The sequence below is a fragment of the Oncorhynchus kisutch genome, linkage group LG14 (genome assembly GCF_002021735.2).
Source record: "Oncorhynchus kisutch isolate 150728-3 linkage group LG14, Okis_V2, whole genome shotgun sequence".
NCBI lineage: Eukaryota > Metazoa > Chordata > Actinopteri > Salmoniformes > Salmonidae > Oncorhynchus > Oncorhynchus kisutch.
The window spans coordinates 73,449,355-73,469,251 of record NC_034187.2 but is presented as its reverse complement, the minus strand read 5'-3'; the positions used below and the strand labels follow the sequence as shown (position 1 = coordinate 73,469,251).

Sequence of the window (19,897 nt, the reverse complement as noted above, 5' to 3'; positions counted from 1 at the left end):
AGCCACAGTGAACGTCAAGAGGAGTGAGGCTTGTAGAAAACGTCGATGCTGATGTCCTCCACCTGTTGCTCGTTAATCATCTGAAAGTGTAACATGTAATTCACATCATCCTTGCTTAATGTCCGGGACCCCAAAACAGGTGCCATGGCGAGGGCTAAGGAGTTTATTTTTATTTTTAGTATATGTCAGCATTTCCAGACAGGACATGTTCGTCTGCCTATAAGTACATGGATGAGTACTGGGAACGACAAGGGGCAGAGAGAGTACTGAGCAAACCAGACAACGGCGCAACCAACTCAACAAAAATATAGGGGTGTAGTGGGAATGCACATTCCAATACCAGCACTCCCAATTCATTCACTGCCATTTTTCTTCGGAAAGAGTTTTATATTTTATTATTTGTAACATTAGAAATTCCCGATGAAAGACAGGGGGTTGTTTTTATCGGTCCCTCATAGGTTGTTTGAGCTGCCTCGTTGCCTTGCTGTATTCCTATTTTGGCTGTGACACTTCCGTAATCCTTCGGTTAGAGTGCACACGTGAGTAGATTGACATTGGTGCTATCTTGTTGTTTTTACGCCTGTTCATGGGACATATTCATGTTTTGACCCATATTTGTGTAAGTTATTGCATGATGTCATCTATTTTGTACTAGCAAAAACCACTATTTCTATACGCTGGCTGGCTACCCCGTATGATTGTTCTACGCAATCTTGCTAGCCATTGCTGCTTCAATGAGACATGCCCTCTTTTAGCCAGCAGATCCGACCTGCTTGCTTACAGCTGCACTAGGGTCTGACAACATTGATCTGTATATTAAGACACTGCGGAACCAGCGCGAGATATGGCTCAGAAAACATACCTCAATCCAGGGATGAGAAATGCGTTATATTCCGAATTATCCCAACTGTTACACTGAGAAGATTGAACAACTGCTAGTTTTGAAAGAAAACGGTCATTTTCATCCTCATGCTAGGTAGCACAAACCACAGCAGCCATTTTGGAATGGCAGTGTCAGTCAATCAGCTCCTTTGTTGTTAAACACCACATACCATCCCATAATGGATGCTGTTGCTACTGATAGCTAGAATGAAGACTAAAATGGCTGTTTACTTAAAGTGGAACTGACATCGTTTTAACTACAGAAATGAAACAAACAATCATATCAATAATCAAATATGAAATTCCCAGTTTATGCATCAAAACCAACTCTTTACAAGTTTTTTTAAAATAAGTTATATTTGCCTAAAAATTCCATGTTGTACAGTAAGGCAATGTTGGCAGAATAGATGGATCAAAAACAATTTTATTTGCCACATTTGCTGAATACAACAGTTGTGTACCTTTCCGTGAAATGCTTACTTAACCAACAATGCAGTTCAATAAATGGAGTTAAGAAAATATTTACTAAATAAACTGAAGTAAAAAAGTAACACAATAACTAGGCTATATACTATAAATGTGGGGTACCGAGTCAATGTGTGGGGGTACAGGTTAGTCGAGGAAATTTGTAGATGTAGGGAGGATTAAAGTGACTATGCATAGATAATAAACAGCGAGTAGAAGCAGTGTAAAAACAAAGAGGAGGGAGGGGGGGGGGGTCAATAGTCCGGGTGGCCATTTGATTAATTGTTCAGGAGTCTTATGGCTTGCGGGTAGAAGCTGTTAAGGAGCCTTTAAACCTAGACGTGGCGCTACGGTACCACTTGCCGTGGGGTAGCAGAGAGAACAGTCTATGACTTGGGTAACTGGAGTCTTGACGTTTTTTTGGGCCTTCCTCTGACATCACCTAGTATATAGGTCCTGGATGGTAGGAAGCTTGGCCCCAGTGATGTATTGAGCTGTTATGCACTACCCTCTGTAGTAGAGGTCGACCGATTAATCGGAATGGCCGATTAATTAGGGCCGATTAATTAGGGCCGATTTCAAGTTTTCATAACAATCGGATATCGGTATTTTTGGATGTCGATTTTTGTATTATTATTATTATTATTTTTTTTTTTTTTTTACACCTTTTATTTAACTAGGCACGTCAGTTAAGAACATTTTCTTATTTTCAATGACGGCCTAGGACGGTGGGTTAACTGCCTTGTTCAGGGGCAGAACGACAGATTTGTACCTTTTCAGCTCGGGGATTCAATCTTGCAACCTTACAGTTAACTAGTCCAACACTCTAACCACCTGCCTCTCATTGCACTCCACAAGGAGCCTGCCTGTTACGCGAATGCAGTAAGAAGCCAAGGTAAGCTGCTAGCTAGCATTAAACTTATCTTATAAAAATCAATCAATCAATCATAATCACTAGTTAACTACACATGGTTGATGATATTACTAGTTTATCTAGCGTGTCCTGCGTTGCATATAATCGATACGGTGCGCATTCGCGGAAAAAGGACTGCCGTTGCTCCAACGTCTACCTAACCATAAACATCAAAGCCTTTCTTAAAATCAATACACAGAAGTATATACATTTTAAACCTGCATATTTAGCTAAAAGAAATCCAGGTTAGCAGGCAATATTAACCAGGTGAAATTCTGTCACTTCTCTTGTGTTCATTGCACGCAGAGTCAGGGTATATGCGATAATAATAAACGTTTTGTTTTTGAGATGATAGTTTCCGGATTCGACCATATTAATGACCAAAGGCTCATATTTCTGTGTGTTATTATGTTATAATTAAGTCTATGATTTGATATTTGATAGAGCAGTCTGACTGAGCGATGGTAGGCAGCATTCATTCAAACAGCACTTTAGTGCGTTTTGCCAGCAGCTCTTTGTTGTGCTTCAAACATTGCGCTGTTTATGACTTCAAGCCTATCAACTCCCGAGATTAGGCTGGTGTAACCGATGTGAAATGGCTAGCTAGTTAGTGGGGTGCGCGCTAATAGCGTTTCAAATGTTACTCGCTCTGAGACTTGGAGTGGTTGTTCCCCTTGCTCTGCATGGGTAATGCTGCTTCAAGGGTGGCTGTTGTCGATGTGTTCCTCGTTCGAGCCCAGGTAGGAGCGAGGAGAGGGACAGAAGCTATACTGTTACACTGGAAATACTAAAGTGCCTATAAGAACATCCAATAGTCAAAGGTATATGGAATACAAATGGTATAGAGAGAAATAGTCCTATAAATACTATATTAGCTACAACCTAAATCCTCTTACCTTGGAATATTGAAGTCTCATGTTAAAAGGAACCACCAGCTTTCATATGTTCTCATGTTCTGAGCAAGAAACTTAAACGTTAGCTTTTTACATGGCACACACACACTTTTACTTTCTTCTCCAACACTTTGTTTTTGCATTATTTAAACCAAATTGAACATGTTTCATTATTTATTTGAGGCTAAATTGATTTTTATTGATGTATTATATTAAGTTAAAATAAGTGTTCATTCAGTATTGTTGTAATTGTCATTATTACAAATAAAATAAAAAAATTGGTCGATTTAATCGGTATCGGCATCTGTCGACCTCTACTCTGTAGCGCCTTACGGTCGGATGTCGAGCAGTTGCCATACCAGGCGGTGATGCAACCGGGCAGGATACTCTCAATGGTGCAGAACTTTTTAAGGACCTGGGGATCAATGCCAAATCTTTTCAGTCTCCTGAGGGGTAAAGGGTATTGTCGTGCCCTCTTCACGATGGTCTTGGTGTGTTTGGACCATAATAGTTTGTTGGTGATGTGACACCAAGGAACTTGAAACTCTCAAACTGTTCCACTATAACACCGTCGATGTGAATGGGGGCATGTTCGGCCCTCCTTTTCATGTAGTCGACAATCAGCTCCTTTGTCTCACTCACGTTGAGGGAGAGGTTGTTGTCCTGGAACCGCACTGCCAGGTCTCTGACCTCTCTATAGGCTATCTCATCGTTGTTGGTAATCAGACCTACCACTGTTGTGTCGTCAGCAAATGTAATTATGATGTTGGAGTCGTGCTTGGCCATGCAGTCGTGGGTGAACAAGGAGACACCCCTTCAAATGATTGGATTCGGCTATTTCAGCCACACCCATTGCTGATGGGTGTATAAAATCGAGCACACCGCCATGCAATCTCCATAGCAAAACATTGGCCGTAGAATGGCCAAATGAAGGACTTTCAACATGGCACCGACATCGTCAATTGGTCAAATGTCTGCCCTGCTAGAGCTACCCCGGTCAACTGTAAGTGCTGTTATTGTGAAGTGGAAACGTCTAGGAGCGACACCAGCTCGGCCGCAGCGTGCTAGGCCACACAAGCTCACAAAACTGGGCCGCCAAGTGGTGAAGCGTGTAGCAACACTTACTATCGAGTTCCAAATGCATCTGGAAGCAACGTCAGCACAAAAACTGTTAGTCGGGAGCTTCATGAAATGGGTGTCCGTGGCCGAGCATCTGCACATAAGCCTAAGATCTCTGGAGTGATGAATCACACGTCACCATCTGGCAGTCCAACAAACAAATCTGGGTTTGGCGGATGCCAGGAGAACTCTACCTCCCCGAATGCATAGTGCCAGCTGTAAAGTTTGGTGGAGAAGGAATAATGTTGTGGGTCTGTTTTTATGGTTCGGGCTAGGCACCTTAGTTCCAGTGATGGGAAATCTTAACGCTACATTATACAATGACATTCTAGACTATTCTGTGCTTCCAACTTTGTGGCAACAGTTTGGGGAAGGCTCTTTCCAGTTTCAGCATGACAATGCCCCCGTGCATAAAGCGAGGTCCATACAAAAGTGAATGATGGCAGTGTGGCAAATGGCTTATTTGCATATAGGCCTACTATAGCTCTGATTGGCTATGGCACACCGGTCTGCATAGATTCTGGTTCTGGACAAGACAGATGTTTATTTACTGCAGTCTATTAATTGTCCAAACGCACAGCCACTTTCCCATTCTATATTGCAATCGAATTTTCACAAATGCCTTATAGGTCATTCTCAAAAATTCTATGAATTTATGAAAATGAGCATATCTAAGTGCTCGCTTTTTCAGAAAATGTTTAATAAAGGTGTCATATTCTTCCTGGGGGTTTATATGAACAGATTTGAACAAGATTCCATGTTGCTAAAACGCTGTCAGTTCCCCTTTAGTTGTCGTTCCATATTCTCAGTGTAACAATAATTCGGATTAGAACTCATTTCTAACTGCTATGCTTTATCTTGGCCAGGTCGCAGTTACAAATGAGAACTTGTTCTCAACTAGCCTACCTGGTTAAATAAAGGTGAAATAAATGTTAAAAGTTTTTAAAAATCCCTGGATTGAGTTATGTATCTAGCGCTGGCTCCGCGGTGTCTTAATATACACAGGGTAGGCTGTCCGTCCGTAGTGCAGTTGTAAGCAAGTGGGTCAGATCTTCTGGCTAGCCCCTTATTCATTGTTTATAATCTATTGGTTGCTTCTTTACTCAACAACACCAATCCCCATCATTCAAGCTCAATTAAAAATTCATAGCATTGGCTAACGTACTTGCATGATGGTGTGTTCCAGTTACGTTCCATGTACAGACCCCCTTCTCATGTCACAATGTCCTGTGTTTTTATCACAGATATCTACATGGCTTTAACCTGTATCCAGCATTGTCAGAGATGCACCAGTTTACTGAGGTCAAGGAGTGTTGGTATCACCACCCTTCAGTATTCCACAGATGCCCAGCATTGGTCTGCAGCCCTCTGGAATTCTTTCATTGTTCCAGTCTTGCCCTCTGTGCTCCAGAGAAGTCCGAATCCATCTCAGACGCGACAGAGGTGGAATCTAGGAGTGCGGAGTTACTGTGAATCTCATGCTAAGGTCCAACCATCTCAAACGAAACACAGGAATACTGATGAGTTACCTGGGACTGATATGGTGTCATATCAGAATCCTGTCTCCCATCAACTCATAGATGGAGGGATGCTTCTGAAGGAGTGGCAGACAGATTTTGGTACTAATGCCACCCCTGTGTACGCACGCACGCACGCACGCACACACACACACACAGTTAAATAAAGGTGAAATAAATCAAATAAAAACACAGTGGTCATTTCTACCTAATATTTTTGTCCTCTCCAGATTTGGATGATGCCCCAGGCCACTCTGCATTAGAGGAGATCAGTCATGAGGAGGCAGTTCGTATGGACATCCCAGCTGCCCTGCCTCCTGTCTCCATCTCCCTGAAAGACTATGTCAACGAGTCAGAGACGCTTGGAAAGCTTGTACAGCTAGGTAGGTTGGGTCCATTTAGGGTTTGTATCTGATTGGCCATTACTCCCTCACTGTCTAATGTACAAGAGCAATAGATGTCATGTATATCTATGTCTCTGGATCGTACTCACTAGACACCAAACTGAAGTAAATGGGGAGGGATTACCAGAGCCCAAAAATAAACACTTGCTTTTTATTTCCGCTGCAGAGCATTTTGATACGCTGTGCACTAATGAATGTGACCCTGGTGTTAACCTTTCGGTTCCTTCTTCAGGTGTTCAGCTATGGAAACTGGAGCAGAGGCCTAACGTGGGTTCCATGTTGCTGAGGCTAGACTTCCAGACAGACGTGACCCCACGGCTGGTCTTCCTGAAGCAGCTGGGAGTGGAGGATTCTCGCCTGGGTTATCTGATCAGCCACAACCCCTTCATCCTCACAGAGAGCCTGGAGAACCTGCAGGCCAGGTACCAGAGTTGAGGGGATGGTTGTTGTATTGGCAGGTTGCATTTTTTACAGTCAGCAACACACTGGGTTGACTATTGTAATGGACGTTTTAAATTGTGTGTCCATGTAACTAACCTTGTGAAAATATCCTATTATAATTTACTGTTCTTCTGAGTATAATTATGTGTTGCAAACCAGCTTGCTCCTGTGTCCTTGTAGAGATGAAAGGATAACTGAAAGTCCTTCCCAAGAACAGGAAACTATAAAGATATGTGCTTATCACCCAATGCTTCGGAATTAAGACTGTCTACACTGAGCTGTATAACTCTGTTCCCTCTGAGCTCAGAAATAAAGAATCTTAGTTTGACTTGGACTCAAGAAAATCCTTATTTGATAATATTCACCACACTATCTTAGGGACAAAGATGAAACTTGGTGTTTCCAGCTGATATACCTGTTTAATCTCGTCTGTCAGCTTCAGTTCTTATAGGACTATGACAGGTGATACATTTCATTGTTAAATTATTTACAAATAATCTGTAGTATAAAATTGGGTAATAATCTCTCTTTCATATTAGGGTGGCATATCTTAGGTCTAAGAAGTTCAGCGCTGAGTCTGTGGCTTCCATGGTGTCCAGAGCTCCGTACCTGCTGAACTTCAGTGTGAAGAGGATGGACAACCGCCTTGGATTCTACCAACAGCAGTTAGGCCTTAGTGCTCAGAAGGTCAGGTCTGAATTGAGTAAACAATTACATTTAAAAGTTGTGTAAGGATTGACCCAAGACAACAGCAATTGGTCACATTATGTCCCACTAAATTTGTCATAGAACATTATTCACACCCCAAATTACAGACAGTGAGATAATGCATAAGATTATTTAACCAATACATTCGGATCTTTCAGACACGGGATGTTGTGGCTCGTCTTCCCAGACTTTTGTGTGGGAGCTTGGAGACCGTTAAGGAGAATCTTAAGGTATGACCACAAACAAACGCTATTAAACGTTAACTGTGATACGTCTTAATTCTTGGAGAGAAAAATAGGATTAATTCTTAGAATCTGTCTTTTTCATCCTAGATATGCAAACTGGAGATGGGGTTTCGTGAAAATGAGCTCCAGCACATTGTCACTGTAATCCCCAAAGTTCTTACTGCTAACAAGAGGAAACTGACCCAGATATTTGACTACATCCACAACACCATGAACATACCCCATGACCTGATTGTAAAGTTCCCACAGGTAAGCTATAAACTACCAGTCCTGAATCATCCATCTTTGGATAGTGGATACTCGCAGAGAATACATTATCTGGATATGTTAGTGTTTACCTAGCCCAATAATTTACTCCTTATAGTTCATGTTCTGTTTAAAGGCGTTTAGGCTCTGGAAGCTGAAACAGCCAAATACTCCATCTAAACATGAATCGATTCTTGATTGCTGTACAGTTCTACAAACATAAAGCACTGTACTTTCATATCACATCAAAATAATTTGTGTTTGGAGACTCAGATAGCCAATTAGCACAGCTAGTCCACACTGTCTTCAGTCTGTTTTCCGTAAACAAGCTCTGTAACATGTAAATATTTTATTTTTACTAGGCAAGTCAGTTAAGAACAAATTCTTATTTTCAATGACGGCCTAGGAACAGTGGGTTAACTGCCTGTTCAGGGGCAGAACGACAGATTTGTACCTTGTCAGCTCGGGGGTTTGAACTTGCAACCTTCCGGTTACTAGTCCACTAGGCTACCTTGCCGGCCCGAAAATATGGCCGTGTGGGAACCCTAACCCTATAAAGGTGTGTAGTAATTAAACTATTTGTTTATTTTATTATTTCTCGCTGACATATTGAACGAACCATTCATGTTTCCAAAACCATTCCGCAAGCGATGCGTGTTCACGTCTAGAGAAACGTCCGGGCTCGTAACAAAACTCGTCAATAAGCGTTTAAGGTAGTTCGCGTCTGACTTGGGTGGGGTAGTATTTACCAAGTGATGGATCAGGAACCACTTATGGGTCACAGTGGGTAACCCCTGCTGGGTCATGGCCAAGGACTGAGGTGTGGCTAAAAACATTTACATTTTGTTGAGCTGATGGGACATAGTACATTACCAGTGAATTGTCTTTAGACATGTCACAGATTCAGTTGGACTTGCTATCACCTATTGTCTGAAAAGTTATCTGTCCTTTCTACAGGTCCTGAATGCAAAGTACCTTCGTATCAAAGAAAGACACCTGTTCCTGCAATACCTAGATAAGGCTCAGTATGACCCTGCCAAGCCTAACTACATCTGTCTGGACAAGCTTGTCTCCCTGCCAGATGACGCCTTCTGCACTGAAGTGGCATCAGCCACACTAAAGGACTTTGAACTGTTTCAGAAGACGATGTAATTAATAAAACACTACAGTTTCTGTATATGTGTGTTATGTGAATAAATATGTTGAAGATATTCTACAATTGAATATTGCTGTTTACTATTGAACTGGTTGAATTAGCCGATGAGCATGTTTGTACCAGAAGAGGGCCACATTTCGACACATTGTTGAGATTTTGGATGATTTTGGACGATTTTGGACCTTTGATAAATGTAGCTAGCCTTGTTCATAAAGACTAACGTGTAAATATATAAATGGAAAAATAGCGAGGATCATTTCAATTCGTGTGATAATTCAATTCTTGCGTTTTGTGCAGCGTTGCGCAACCGCGGATGACCTCATTCTCAGAACGTCATTTTACCCACAATTCCACTCAAACTTTTTTCAGACAGAACAACATGGCGTCGAGGGCACCAGGTAATTACAATCACCTATATTTTAAGCATTTCTTTACCCGTAAATCGAGATGATACGTTGCAGATATTGTTGAGTATAGGGTCTATTGATTTGTGGGGGAAAAACAAGACGATGCGGAGTGTTTCGGTGCGTTCAAATCCATGTTTTGAAGGACTTTCTGTCGTCCTCTGTGTCCCCGCGAAAGGCAAGAAGTATGTTAGCTAGCTATGGCAAATGAAAGAAATCTGGTTTGTGCCAGTGACATATTGCGCATTTAAATTAAATGTATGGCTAATGGTTAGGTAAAACAGTACTATAACAGTTATAATAATCTATGGTCTGATCAACCTTCAAACGCCACGCCAGTGCAGCTTGATTATCTAACAACATCTAACGTTAGCAGTTTCCACCTAGCTAGTAATATGTAGGTCATCTGATCTACTAGCAATCTATCCACTTATCCAACACGCATGTAATATTTGCATTTTGAGTGCACTTCTAGGTTCGCCCAAATAATACTACTGTCAAATCCTCCCTCCAGTCCCTACTTCTATAAGTCACTCATTTCTAGTGGATCCACTCCAATGTCTTTTTAGATTTATGGATAATATTATTGGGTGTCTCTTTGCTTTTGTGCTGCAGTGATTGCAACTGGATTTTAAGCTGTTTGTTCACAAAAACTTGTTGACAAGCAAATTACTCTTCTGGTATCCCCCACAGCAACTACAGGCAGACTCCTGGTCAGCTTTCGCAAATGGTACTACAATGCTGCTGGATTCAACAAAATTGGTAACTCTTGGGAGTCTTAATGTTTTTATTCTATTTGGGGCCATCTCTGAGTCTTAAGACTAATTAATTCACTCAGTCTTAAACATCTAGAATCTTCAGTTAGATCTCGCCTTGTGGATATTTTTGGTTCCAGGTCTGATGCGTGATGACACAATCCATGAGGATAGCGACGTGAAAGAGGCCCTGCGGCGTCTCCCAGAGAAAGTGTACAACGACAGGATGTTCAGGCTCAAGAGAGCCCTGGACCTCTCCATGAAGCAGGCAGTTCTCCCCAAGGAACAGCGGACTCAATATGAGGAGGTACAGCAGACCTGGGCTCAAATGACATATTCAGGACTGATTCAGACCTGGGCTCAAATTTCAAGTACTTTGTGTTTGATAAACCTTGCTTGGTTTAATGGACTAATAAAATGGTCCTTAAACTGCAAACTCCACTCATCTGGCACTCCAGGCATGCAAACGCTGAAGTATTTGAAATAATTAAAATAATATTTGAACCCAGAGGTACAGTGCATATAGTCTCACACGTTAGTTTGTACAGAAATGGCTTTGCGCTGCCACTGGGGAAATGGAAGATATGTCTAAACTTTCATAGCAGTTGATGCTATAGTGAAGAGGTATTCAATTCCTGGAGTTTTCTGTTCTACCTGATAATTAATTGCACCCACCTGGTGTCCCAGGTCTGAATCAATTAAATGCAATGGAACTGGCTTCACGGTTCAGAGTTGAAGGTTACAGTGTGACTTTGGAATGAAGGGCAAAGTCTAGCCTCTGAGGCTAAGGTGGAGATATTGTTACTACACTGCTCAAAAAAATTAAGGGAACACTAAAATAACACATCCTAGTTGAATGTGCTGACAACAAAATCACACAAATTATCAATGGAAATCAAATTTATCAACCCATGGCGGTCTGGATTTGGAGTCACTCAAAATTAAACTGGAAAACCACACTACAGGCTGATCCAACTTTGATGTAATGTCCTTAAAATAAGTCAAAATGAGACTCAGTAGTGTGTGTGGCCTCCAAGTGCCTGTATGACCTCCCTACAACGCCTGGGCATGCTCCTGATGAGGTGGCGGATGGTCTCCTGAGGGCTCTCCTCCCAGACCTGGACTAAAGCATCCGCCAACTCCTGGACAGTCTGTGGTGCAACGTGGCGTTGGTGGATGGAGCGAGACATGATGTCCCAGATGTGCTCAATTGGATTCAGGTCTGGGGAACGGGCGGACCAGTCCATAGCATCAATGCCGCCTTCTTGCAGGAACTGCTGACACACTTCAGCCACATGAGGTCTAGCATTGTCTTGCGTTAGGAGGAACCCAGGGCCAACCGCACCAGCATATGGTTTTACAAGGGGTCTGAGGATCTCATCTTGGTACCTAATGGCAGTCACGCTACCTCTGGCGAGCACATGGAGGGCTGTGTGGCCCCCCAAAGAAATGCCACCCCACACCATGACTGGCCCACCGCCAAACCGGTCATGCTGGAGGATGTTGCAGGCAGCAGAATGTTCTCCACGGCGTCTCCAGACTGTCACGTTTGTCACGTGCTCAGTGTGAACCTGCTTTCATCTGTGAAGAGCACAGGGCACCAGTGGCGAATTTTCCAATCTTGGTGTTCTCTGGCAAATGCCAAACGTCCTGCACGGTGTTGGGCTGTAAGCACAACCCCCACCTGTGGACGTCGGGCCCTCATACCACCCTCATGGAGTCTGTTTGGGCAGACACATCCACGTTTGTGACCTGGTGGAGGTCATTTTGCAGGGCTCTGGCAGTGCTCCTCCTTGCACAAAGGTGGCGGTAGCGGTCCTGCTGCTGGGTTGTTGCCCTCCTACGGCCTCCTCCACGTCTCCTGATGTACTGGCCTGTCTCCTGGTAGCGCCTCCATGCTCTGGACACTACGCTGACAGACACAGCAAACCTTCTTGTCACAGCTCGCATTGATGAGCCATCCTGGATGAACTGCACTACCTGAGCCACTTGTGTGGGTTGTAGACTCCGTCTCATGCTACCACTAGAGTGAAAGCACCGCCAGCATTCAAAAGTGACCAAAACATCAGCCAGGAAGCATAGGAAGTGAGAAGTGGTCTGTGGTCACCCCCTGCAGAACCACTCCTTTATTGGGGGTGTCTTGCTAATTGCCTATAATTTACACCTGTTGTCTATTCCATTTGCACAACAGCATGTGAAATTTATTGTCAATCAGTGTTGCTTCCTAAGTGGACAGTTTGGTTTCACAGAAGTGTGATTGACTTGGAGTTACATTGTGGTGTTTGTGTTCCCTTTATTTTTTGGGGCAGTGTATATTGATAGTGCTAAACTAATTGAAGAATCAATGAAGCAGGTAGGAGAATGATTATGAAGTATTAGATTATGAAGCAAGTAGGGTTAGAGACTAAAGGTTGGATTGGAATTGGGCAATAGTTGAGTTGGGAGACTCCTATAAAGCTGTTTAATGTTGAAAAATGACATACTAAAAACCACAAGTACAGTTGGTGGAAGAAAGTTGACAGAACTAATGTTTTGTTTCTGTTTGACCTTTTTTCTGTAGGACGTACATTACCTGGAGCCTTACCTGAAAGAGGTAATCCGTGAGAGGAAAGAGGTTGAGGAGTGGTCGAAGAAATGAGATTGCTGTGGAGGGCTGATGTTCCTTCTGTTTAGTCTGGTGAATGGTTGTCCTCTGTAATATTTCAAATAAAGTGTACTCTGTGGGAAGACTGCTTAATACAAATTTAAATTTTTGGAAAAGATGTACAGGTGTGGAGAGTTAAGAAGTATTGCAAGATTGGTAAAATAGCTTTTGGGTTAAGATGTGAACCAGGATGTTGATCACCACAGTAATGTTTATTTATAGTGAATCCACTTTCATCCCAAATTTTAAGACTGAAATAACAATCGACTAAACTATAATCTAACGGCAGTTCCATGTTTATAATTTTTTTTAAATGATAATGGAGCAATACATTTGTCAATCTGTTTCAAGTACTTAGGAATCAGTACATATGGATATAAAACAGTTTTTCAAGGCCCTAAGCATCTAATAGGCTAAAGTTGACAACTTTTTATTTGTACAAATTTCTTAGTTGTCTTTGGATAAGTGGAAATGAAGTGTTGCAAGCCACAATAGATGATTGAGAAAGATGAACCCTTTGTATTGCACACACCCTTGATCTATCAACCCTCTTTCCCACCCTCTGGTATGGTATTCTACCTGAACTTCAATCTACCTCTGGATCTCAATGGTATCAATAAAGTTTCCAATGATGCTGTTGAAGGATTTCACCATGGACACCCCCAGTTCCTTACTGGTCTCATTGATATCTGCGTCATAAGCACCCAACAGGGGTAACTACCTCCACGTTTCCCACCCCCTGAAGGATCCCCATCAGTTGACCCCTGACCACCTGGAACATCTCCCTGTTGTACTGCAGCAGGACCGTCTCATCCAAGGGGTAGGTGACATCCTCAGGTTAGCAGTCCCGGGGCACTGGCAGCTCCAAATACCTTAGGGCTGGGAACCCAGCGGCCAGAGAAGAGGCGGCGAAGGGCCGTGGCGCTCAGAGGTTTGCCCAGCATCTTCAGCGCCTCCAGGCCGCGACTGGGTCAGGATGTCCATGTGTTCATCCTCTAGGGTGAAGCTGTGGTGGGGAAGAGGCCGCACACGTCGTGACCATTATGTCCAGACTGACCAGGTTCTCCCTTTGCAGGCTGTTGGCCAGATAGGCCATGTCCACACAGTTCAGGTTACAGTTGGCCAGCTTCAGGAATTTCAGTGGGGTGGACAGGGGGCTCTGGACAAGGCCAGAGAGTCACAAATGTATTACATTTTCCCAATTAGGTTATATTATCACTTGTGTATGCTTGCAATGTGGGTGTGCGCATCACTTTACGCAAGCTTGACAAAAAAATCTTTATGATGCGTGCCTAATTAATGGACAGTGCAGGTGTCTGCTTGTTGTTTTGGGGCATGACCTCAGTGCTATTTCAAAGTCAGCTGTAAATGACACCCTATTCACTTTTAAGTGCACTACTTTCTACCAGGGTGAAAAAGTTTTCTGGTCAAAAGTAGTACACTATATAGGAAATAGGGTGCAATTTGGGAAGCAGACAATATCAACCATTAAGTGTTCCCTGGTTTCTGGCCAACCTGCAGATTTAGCAGCAGGCAGCTGTCTACATTCTCCCCCACAGCCAAGCAACAAAAACAAAACACCACTGAGTGCAAACTGAGTACTGGAAACTGCAGCCCCCATGTTATATTACACAGTGGAAATGCATCAGCTTGAATAGACATCCACAAAGCTATATATACAGTAGACATCAATACCTTCTACCTATACACATGCACACACACACTCTCGCCCCACACAGAGGTGAGCCTCTCACCTTAGCAGTCTTTGCAGGTGTCTGGGGAAGGTGCAGAAGCCCATGTAGAGCTCTGTCAGCTCAGTCAGCCGGCTCAGCAGATCCCCAATGGTCACCAGCAGGTCATCTTCATCCGAGCCCAACCGTCGCATGTCCATCACCTCCTCGGGCAGCATCAGGGACTGCAGCTGGGGGAACTCTATCCGGGACAACAGCAACTCCAGGTGCGGGGCCTCCAGGTGAACATTATGGACCATCTGTAGTCTCCTCATGGCCTCCGGTTGGGCCACACACAGCACGTAGAACAGCTGTTTGAGGGCCAGGGAGTTGGCTCAGGACCTGATGAAGCTCAGCTTCAAGGGGCAGTGACGTAGTAGCAGGAAGGCCTGGGCCACCACCTTGTAGTTCCGCCCGGTGACAAAGCCGCTCAGGCGCACGTCCACCTCGGTCTCGAGGGCTGAGGGTGCAGCGCCGCCCGCCTGGATGGCCACCATGACCTCGTAGCATATGCAGGTGAGGAGCTGGGTGTGGGCCCACTGACCCAGGGTGGATCCACTGGAACAGGTATGGTACTCTGTGTCCTTCAGCCCAGTCAGGTCCACCATACGGAGGGTCTAAACACAACACCAGAACACACAGTTAGCCTACTTTCAGCCCAGTCAACAGAGCCATCTAGGCACTGCCGGCAGATGCAGGAGATCCTCCTGGCAGTCAACCATCCTTCCCAGGAGCCTTTGCAGGTTAAGTTCGTGCAGAGGCAGATTTGGACCAGGTCGTGGAGGAGGAAGGCCTTCTCGTGCAGGTAGCAGGCATTGAAGAGGAGTGGGTAGAAATTGAACAACAAACAGCTAAGGTTCTCCATGGTGCTCGGGCCGCTCTGAGCGAAGCCCTCGGCAGCAAGAAACCTCAGGCTCTTCATGGCTCTCTCTTCTCTGGTCTGTCCTTGAGGTCTGGGTCTTGAAGTGTTAGCATCAACCAATCAGCCCATGTGATTGGATGTGTTTGTGTTGTTGCTCTCTCCCCAACTGTCTCTCTGTCTGTTGATTCTTTGTCTCTGCTAGTACTGTATATCTGTCTGGACCTTGAGAGGCTTGGCGCGTGAGGTAGGTGAGTAGGAGGATCTATTTTTTGGAAACAGCCGTCTCATTCCATTCGCCTCTCGAATGGGTTATCTATTTGCATCTTTCACCAAGGGGCACAGCAGAAACAACCTTATCCTACTGCTTACAAAATTAGGTCCAACCTCCCTCCAAACCACCAACATTGAAATGACCTGTTTATGCAAGCAAGCTATAAAAAGACGCCAGTAACAACAATAACAGTAAAGCAATGTAGACAAACATAGCATGGACGTTGTACAGGGTAACATTGGCATCATGCCCACACTGAAATGATAGATTTACTGAAGGCTTAGATGTTAATCAAGACCAAAGCAGTGGTAGATCAGATATCATAATGTACTAGCCTAACATGACTGGTCATGAAAACATTATGCATTTGATGAGAGTACGCTGGAACACCCAGAGTGTTGTAAATATACTGAACAAAAATATAAAAGTGTTGGTCCCATGTTTCATGAGTTGAAATAAAAGATCCCAGAAATGTTCCAAATGCACAAAAAGCTTCTTCCTCTAAAATGTTGTGTACAAATTTGTTTAAATTCCTGTTAGTGAACATTTCTCCTCTGCCAAGGTAATTCATAATTCACCTGACAGGTGTGGTATATCAAGAAGCTGATTAAACAGCATGATCATTACACAGGTGCAACTTGTGCTGGGGGACAATCAAAGGCCACTCTAAAAGGCACTGCATCTCAGTGCTAGAGCCGTCACCACAGACCCTGGTTCGATTCCAGGCTGTAACACAACCGGTTGTGATTCCCATACTCCCAAAGGGCGGCGCACAATTGGCCCAGGGCCGTCCGGGTTAGGGTTTGGCTAGGGTAGGCTGTCATTGTAAATAAGAATTTGTTCTTAACTGACTTGCCTAATTAAATAAAGATTAAATAAAAAAATGTGCAGTTTTGTCACACAACACAATGCCAGTTAACCAACTAACTGAGGAACTCAATTTAACCTTGCGCAATACCGTAGATGCAGTTGGACCCCTAAAAGCTAAAAACATTTCTCATAAGAAATTAACTCCCTGGGATACTGAAAATACCCAAGCTCTGAAGCAAGCTTCCAGAAAATTGGAAATGGTGCCACACCAAACTGGAAGTCTTCCGACTAGCTTGGAAAGACAGTACCGTGCAGTATCAAAGAGCCCTTACTGCTGCTCGATCATCCTATTTTTCCGACTTAATTGAGGAAAATAAGAACAATCCTAAATGTATTTTTGATACTGTCGCAAAGCTAAAAAGCAGCATTCCCCAAGTGAGGATTGCTTTCACTTCAGCAGTAATAAATTCATGAACTTCTTTGAGGAAAAGATCATGATCATTAGAAAGCAAATTACGGACTCCTCTTTAAATCTGCGTATTCCTTCAAAGCTCAGTTGTCCTGAGTCTGCACAACTATGCCAGAACCTAGGATCAAGAGAGACACTCAAGTGTTTTAGTACTATATCTCTTGACACAATGATGAAAATAATCATGGCCTCTAAACCTTCAAGCTGCATACTGGAACCTTTTCCAACTAAACTACTGAAAGAGCTGCTTTCTGTGCTTGGCCCTCCTATGTTGAACATAATAAACGGCTCTCTATCCACCGGATGTGTACCAAACTCACTAAAAGTGGCAATAATAAAGCCTCTCTTGAAAAAGCCAAACCTTGACCCAGAAAATATTTTAAAAACTATCGGCCTATATTGAATCTTCCATTCCTCTCAAAAATTTTAGAAAAGGCTGTTGCGCTGCAACTCACTGCCTTCCTGAAGACAAACAATGTATACAAAATGCTTCAGTCTGGTTTTAGACCCCATCATAGCACTCAGACTGCACTTGTGAAGGTGGTAAATGACCTTTTAATGGCATCAGACCGAGGCTCTGCATCTGTCTTCATGCTCCTAGACCTTAGTGCTGCTTTTGATACCATCGATCACCACATTCTTTTGGAGAGATTGGAATCCCAAATGGGTCTACACAGACAAGTTCTGGCCTGGTTTAGATCTTATCTGTCGGAAAGATATCAGTTTGTCTCTGTGAATGGTTTGTCCTCTGACAAATCAACTGTAAATTTCGGTGTTCCTCAAGGTTACGTTTTAGGACCACTATTGTTTTCACTATATATTTTACCTCTTGGGGATGTCATTCGAAAACATAATGTTAACTTTCACTGCTATGCGGATGACACACAGCTGTACATTTCAATGAAACATGGTGAAGCCCAAAAATTGCCCTCGCCTGTGTTTCAGACATAAGGAAGTGGATGGCTGCAAAGTTTCTGCTTTTAAACTCAGACAAAACAGAGATGCTTGTTCTAGGTCCCAAGAAACAAATAGATCTTCTGTTGAGTCTGACAATTCATCTTAATAGTTGTACAGTCGTCTCAAATAAAACTGTGAAGGACCTTGGTGTTACTCTGGACCCTGATCTCTTTTGACGAACATATGAAGACTGTTTCAAGGACAGCTTTTTTCCATCTACGTAACATTGCAAAAATCAGAAACTTTCTGTCCAAAAATGATGCAGAAAAATTAATCCATGCTTTTGTTACTTCAAGGTGAACGGAAAGGCTCTGGAACAACGAACCGCCCTTGCTGTCTCTGCCTGGCCGGTTCCCCTCTTTCCACTGGGATTCTTTGCCTCTAACCCTATTACAGGGGCTGAGTCACTGGCTTACTGGTGCTCTTTCATGCCGTCCCTAGGAGGGGTGCGTCACTTGAGTGGGTTGAGCTATAGGCTAAACCACAAGGAGGTGTGTCTCTCAGTCTCTGTATCCCTGAGTGGAGTGCAGACTGCAGTCATGCTGGGGGGTGGTCTACACCCCCCAGGATTGACTGCAGGGTCTACAGTCAATCACGGACTACAGGAAGAAATCCAGCCCAGTCACGGACCAGGATGTCTTGCTCACAGGCAAACGAAATAACTTTTTTGCCCGCTTTGAGGACAATACTGTGTCACTGACACGGCCTGCAACGAAAACATGCGGTCTCTCCTTCACTGCAGCCGAGGTGAGTAAGACATTTAAACGTGTTAACCCTCGCAAGGCTGCAGGCCCAGACGGCATCCCCAGACGCGCCCTCAGAGCATGCGCAGACCAGCTGGCCGGTGTGTTTACGGACATATTCAATCAATCCCTATACCAGTCTGCTGTTCCCACATGCTTCAAGAGGGCCACCATTTTTCCTGTTCCCAAGAAAGCTAAGGTAACTGAGCTAAACGACTACCGCCCCGTAGCACTCACATCCGTCATCATGAAGTGCTTTGAGAGACTAGTCAAGGACCATATCACCTCCACCCTACCTGACACCCTAGACCCACTCCAATTTGCTTACCGCCCAAATAGGTCCACAGACGATGCAATCTCAACCACACTGCACACTGCCCTAACCCATCTGGACAAGAGGAATACCTATGTGAGAATGCTGTTCATCGACTACAGCTCGGCATTCAACACCATAGTACCCTCCAAGCTCATCACCAAGCTCGAGACCCTGGGTCTCGACCCCGCCCTGTGCAACTGGGTACTGGACTTCCTGACGGGCCGCCCCCAGGTGGTGAGGGTAGGCAACAACATCTCCTCCCCGCTGATCCTCAACACTGGGGCCCCACAAGGGTGCGTTCTGAGCCCTCTCCTGTACTCCCTGTTTACCCACGACTGCGTGGCCACGCACGCCTCCAACTCAATCATCAAGTTTGCGGACGACACAACAGTGGTAGGCTTGATTACCAACAACGACGAGACGGCCTACAGGGAGGAGGTGAGGGCCCTCGGAGTGTGGTGTCAGGAAAATAACCTCACACTCAACGTCAACAAAACTAAGGAGATGATTGTGGACTTCAGGAAACAGCAGAGGGAACACCCCCCTATCCACATCGATGGAACAGTAGTGGAGAGGGTAGCAAGTTTTAAGTTCCTTGGCATACACATCACAGACAAACTGAATTGGTCCACTCACACAAACAGCATCGTGAAGAAGGCGCAGCAGCGCCTCTTCAACCTCAGGAGGCTGAAGAAATTCGGCTTGTCACCAAAAGCACTCACAAACTTCTACAGATGCACAATCGAGAGCATCCTGGCGGGCTGTATCACCGCCTGGTATGGCAACTGCACCGCCCTCAACCGTAAGGCTCTCCAGAGGGTAGTGAGGTCTGCACAACGCATCACCGGGGGCAAACTACCTGCCCTCCAGGACACCTACACCACCCGATGCTACAGGAAGGCCATAAAGATCATCAAGGACATCAACCACCCGAGCCACTGCCTGTT

The 19,897-nt window shown here is 44.2% G+C and overlaps 2 protein-coding genes and 1 pseudogene across 4 annotated transcripts; 2 read left to right on the top strand and 1 right to left on the bottom strand.

Moving 5' to 3' along the window:
• Positions 1–30: 30 nt before the first annotated feature.
• On the top strand, positions 31–9,052 carry LOC109903372 (transcription termination factor 3, mitochondrial-like). 3 transcript variants are annotated; one of them, XM_020500031.2, is made up of 8 exons: positions 31–539; positions 5,517–5,891; positions 6,020–6,172; positions 6,426–6,615; positions 7,174–7,321; positions 7,501–7,572; positions 7,675–7,836; positions 8,791–9,052. In XM_020500031.2, the coding sequence occupies exons 2-8, from the start codon at positions 5,525–5,527 to the stop codon at positions 8,983–8,985; spliced, it is 1,287 nt and encodes a 428-aa protein (XP_020355620.1). In that variant the 5' UTR covers positions 31–539; positions 5,517–5,524; the 3' UTR covers positions 8,986–9,052. The 3 variants fall into 3 exon arrangements, with proteins under 3 accessions (XP_020355620.1, XP_020355621.1, XP_020355622.1); XM_020500032.2 differs by having other exon boundaries at positions 44–619; XM_020500033.2 differs by lacking the exon at positions 31–539 and adding an exon at positions 2,201–2,242.
• A 263-nt stretch (positions 9,053–9,315) lies between these two features.
• Positions 9,316–12,880, top strand: LOC109903373 (cytochrome b-c1 complex subunit 7). The gene is made up of 4 exons (XM_020500034.2): positions 9,316–9,387; positions 10,087–10,155; positions 10,289–10,455; positions 12,709–12,880. Exons 1-4 carry the CDS (start codon positions 9,369–9,371, stop codon positions 12,784–12,786), a joined length of 333 nt encoding a protein of 110 aa, XP_020355623.1. The 5' UTR covers positions 9,316–9,368; the 3' UTR covers positions 12,787–12,880.
• An 87-nt stretch (positions 12,881–12,967) lies between these two features.
• On the bottom strand, positions 12,968–15,550 carry LOC109903370 (leucine-rich repeat-containing protein 14B-like; annotated as a pseudogene).
• Positions 15,551–19,897: the final 4,347 nt, after the last annotated feature.